The sequence below is a fragment of the Gadus macrocephalus genome, chromosome 8 (genome assembly GCF_031168955.1).
Source record: "Gadus macrocephalus chromosome 8, ASM3116895v1".
Taxonomy (NCBI): Eukaryota; Metazoa; Chordata; class Actinopteri; order Gadiformes; family Gadidae; genus Gadus; species Gadus macrocephalus.
This window is the reverse complement of record NC_082389.1, coordinates 8619774-8624265: the sequence shown is the minus strand read 5'-3', so window position 1 is coordinate 8624265 and position 4492 is coordinate 8619774. Positions and strand designations below refer to the sequence as shown.

General features: G+C 45.5%; 1 protein-coding gene across 1 annotated transcript in view; it reads right to left on the bottom strand.

Annotated features, from left to right (window-relative positions):
- The window catches only part of LOC132462834 (collagen alpha-1(XI) chain-like), a 64907-nt gene extending 60892 nt beyond the window's left edge, over positions 1–4015 (bottom strand). Inside the window, exons 1-4 of the mRNA XM_060058594.1 lie at positions 3997–4015; positions 3703–3824; positions 3157–3252; positions 1–284 (exon numbers count right to left, since the gene is read on the bottom strand). The exon at positions 1–284 is cut by the window's left edge and continues 73 nt beyond it. Of these exons, the coding sequence (XP_059914577.1) occupies positions 1–284; positions 3157–3252; positions 3703–3824; positions 3997–4015 (521 nt within the window). The remainder of the gene's footprint in view (positions 285–3156; positions 3253–3702; positions 3825–3996) is intronic.
- Positions 4016–4492: the final 477 nt, after the last annotated feature.

The following is a 4492-nucleotide window of genomic DNA, read 5'->3' as shown; positions in this document are numbered from 1 at the left end:
TTGACGTCGTCGGGGCCGTAGCTGCCGTAGTCGTCCAGGCCTTTGTTGTCGTACTCCTTCATGTCGTACTCCTGGAACCCGTACGCATCACCGTCCACGGGGCCTTTGACATCTTCCTCGGTGCCCACGGGCCCCTTGACGTCCTCTTCGGCTCCCACAGGGCCCTTGTAGTCTTCCTCGCCGCCCACGGGCCCCTTGTAGTCGGTTTCGGCGCCGGTGGTAGGCTCCGCCCCCACCTGCTCCACGCCGGTGATGTAATCGTCGACGATCTCCTCCTCGTAGGTCTGCGATGAAGACAAGGGAAGGCAGAGGAAGAAGCAGCAATCAGAAACAGCGGGGAACAGATGTCTAACCATGCTAATAGAAGGGACTCGGGCGAATTAGCGTGCACATGATTTCACGCTGCGATGCAAAAGTGAAAGCATGAAGATCGAGACCTGGCTTCATCAAGACCACGTTTGGGCAACGAGTGTATCTAACATAGTTAGGACTGCTCCAAAATGGGCTACGTTGATTTCCTTTTTTTTTTTATCAATCTAGGGACAGGTCTTTTGTGTTAGCATGTAATTTGACTCAAGCACGTCTTCATCTAACTGTGAAGACAAATCAAGTCCAGCTATCTTGCATTATTAATACACCATGACACATGAATATTAATACATGTCCATAACAAACCTTTCAAATTGATCAAACCCATTCAGACACTTCGGGACGAAAAGGAAGGACATGGTTTTAATTAATCCAACGTCCAATCATATGATTGGTGCAGACCTTGAAATACACACCCAAGCAGCTGAAAGATGCCTGATTAGTTTACTTTTGTTTGGGGTTAGGTAGAGGTCAGTGTGAGCCAGCTGCTGGTTGGAATTGGTTGCAGTAAAACACTTAATGTTACTACAGGCTTCTAGCACGTGATTTGACACATTGACATGAGCAGATGTGGCGATTTTACATTTTGACAAAAACAACACATATTTTTTGAGGTGCTGTTGAGGTGCTGATCCAAAATAAAATTATTTGGGGTGCATTGAATATGCATGAATACACAAGGGTTTACCACCATGTAAATTTGAATTATTGGACAAAAGAGCCACAAAATAGATATTTTAACTATTAAAACAATAAAACTATATAATAAAAGTATTGTCAATTGACCCCCCAAAAAGTGATCCATGTACCTATTTCCCCCAAGGTTTGGACACATTTCTCAACAACCCACAGAAGTTAATTTCCTTCATTGCGTAAAGCCCCAGTCTGATCCCAGACCTCAGGTAAACAATGTGTCGTTCCAGAAGCAGTGAGTAAAACACTGAACACCATGAGCGACTTTCCATGTTCTTAACCGCTCATGAATCACACTGCATTTTTTTTTTTGTAAGAACCATCAATTATGCAAAGGCTTAAACTGTCTCGAATGAATGCCATGAGGCCCATCCAGCCTCTTCTCCTGCCAGTAGTCAGTAGTTAGTGGGGTTGCGGGTGAAACGTGTTGAAGTGGAATCGTCTCCACTACCAACACGCAACATCGTAAGAATGAACCGCCACACATTCTACGAAAAACGACGCAGATCCTGTGTGATCTTCGCGTCTCGTCGTAAAACAAAAACACCCCCTTAGCGACATGGCAGCGGCGGCGCACACAAAAACACCACCTTCCCAACATCACTCAGCGCAGTAAATGTGGAACGACGGGACTTGACTCGACTCTAATCGACCAACAAAGCGTCCAAACCCTTACCATGTGGCACTGATCAGCCCCGCTCAGGTTTAAGGGGAGTAGTTCTACGTTCTGAGGAACGAGCCCACCCACCCAGATTGGTTTCCTTACTAAAGGCTCTAGCGTTCGCCCGGACGGAGAGACAATGGATAAATGATGTGGAGCGATGGCTCTGGTTCATGTCATATCCAGGGGCGATGTTCCCATCGTAAAGGCTGTCCAGAGTGCTCCATCACAGAGCCCTTCGCGGGCTGATCAAGAGAGCGCTCCACAATCACCGGGGCAGATGTTTTGTCGTTTCCCCGGTAATCTCTCTCTCTCTCTCTCTCTCTCTCTCTCTCTCTCTCTCTCTCTCTCTCTCTCTCTCTCTCTCTCTCTCTCTCTCTCTCTGTCTCTCTCTATCTCTCTCTCTCTCTCCCATCTAACCTCAAGGTACATCCAGCCGGGCCATGATGTTTTAGTTTGATCCTCTAGATGTTCCCGATTATGTTACCGTATTATGTGATGGTTTACCACAAATATAAGACAGGATCTGCCAAATTTCAGGATATGAATTAGGGAATGGATGGAAGGGGGGCTAGGGGGCCTTTAGGCCTGTCTGCAGATTTTTTTCCATTAGTTAGGGTTCATTAGATGACAACGTTTCCCCTCTTAGCCCTCCGCCAGATGCTGCGTTGTTGTCATGTTGCGGGCCTTCTGCTGATGTATCGCACCAAGGAGATGGGAGGAGAGGTGGAGATTGATATTGTTGATAGGTTTATAAGGTTGTTCTTTATAGTAATTCATTTCGTATTGTTTACATCGTTGTTTCTGGTTTTCTTCCTTTAGGAACCTTTTAGATCCAATGTGTTTGTGTGGAGGGATGGGATGACAGTATCTTGGAAATGGAAAGTTTTCCACTGAAAGGAAAATGATGGGCTCCCAACAACAATATCTGCATATGCTTGCAGAACTCTGGGTTCAATCAAAATCACTGGGTTCAGAGTGACTTATTTGTAACAAGTCATCAAATGAAAAGAAATCCATATGCTGTTCTTTGTTGGTAATCCTGCTGTCAATGGTTGACGAGCCATGGGATTACCATGCAATAATATATATATATATATATATATGTATATATATATATACATATATATATCTGTGGAACATTTCTGGTATATTCCACCTTCTGATAGGAGCTATCTAGAGGTTGGGCCATGCACACACAGAGATAATCGTCAATGTCTCCCCATGCCCGCCATAGTATTTGATGGCACCGTCAGGGTTTTTACGGCTCTACGCTGGACCTATAAAGGTCGGCTCTCCTTTCAGAGCAGGGAGATGATTTCAACCAGCTGTGGGAAGCTTCACGTGCAGACACTCTATGGGTGATTAAACCGCGACTCATATATTCTGCATATTTTAGAATAAACGGTTATGGATCAGCGGGAGGTTCGTACCTGGTCAGGTGTGGTGCTGTCGGGTTGCGGGTCCGTCTGGCTGCCGTCCACGGTGCCGTAGTCGTACTCCCCTGTGTAGTACTCCTCCGCTTTGGTCTGGACGACGAGGGGGGAAAGAATGTGGATTTTTGTTTGATTTTGATGACTGTTATTAATGTTTAATGCTTTGTTTTTAGCACGGCTCATGCAATTTTATAGGCTCTTAAGCTTTGCCACGTGGGTACCTCAAACATAGACGAAGTGAGCGTCATTGAGCCCCAGAAATAATGACTTTTATTGTACAATAAAAAAATAACAATGGCGAAATGGCGACAGCGAGAGGCATGAAAAACCTAATTGGGACCAGAAATCAATTAAAATTAAAGAGATAATGGTTGTTTATGATTTTGTGTAAAATGTGTGCATGTCCACCTGCTTGTAAGCGAATGTTTGCGTGTGTGTCTCTATCCGAGTCTGCCTCTATGCCTGTTGTGTGTGCAGCCCTGCCTTCATACGATTGTATCCCCTCCCCGTCGGCCATCTTCGTTTGAGCGCTAAGCCCCTTACCTCGGTCCGGGGTGGTTCTGTGGGCGGGGCCTGGCTGGCCGCCTCCCCTTCCCCGTACTCGTAGAACTCTCCATAGTCGTAGTTGGTGTACTGTACAGCCAGAGGAAACCATGGGTCAGGTTCTGCTCATTGTGTGGGTAAAGGCAGTGGCAGGACATCCCAAGATGCACAGCGAGACATGAAACTGACTTAACTTAACCTAACTTAACCACCTTAAACCTTATATCTAAATGTGCACAGTCTCTAGCCCAATAGCTAAACACATCCCTCTCTTTCCTAACACCTAACCTTAACCATAGCTCAACTTAACCATCTCTATCCCAAAATATATAAACTTAACCGTCCCAGCTGTGTCTGTTTCAGTCCCTCCCAAAATTTCTAAAAATTTGTTTAAAATATGTCTTTGTTTAATTCTCATGATGCAACCCCGTTAGAGTACATGATGCCCATTACAGCATGATGATGCATCAAATAATAAAATAATGATCTTATTACGTAATTCAGCATCACCCCTATCAAGAACCCCCCACTCTGCATGTGCCCCCCCCCCCCCGCCCCCCCTTGTTAAATAACTGCTCCACTTGGTTGCAGGTGGCAGCCAACTTCCAACCCGCAAACTTTTATTTGCATTCAACAGGATGTGGGAACAGGATTCATGTGAAATGGAAGGAAGCTCATCTGCCTCTTGAGCACACCAGCTCACCCCAGGCCGGGTCGGTAATAGGCGCTTGTTTTTGTTAATGACTGCCTGCATGCTGCAATAAATGTAAATATTTCCCATTGAGGTATC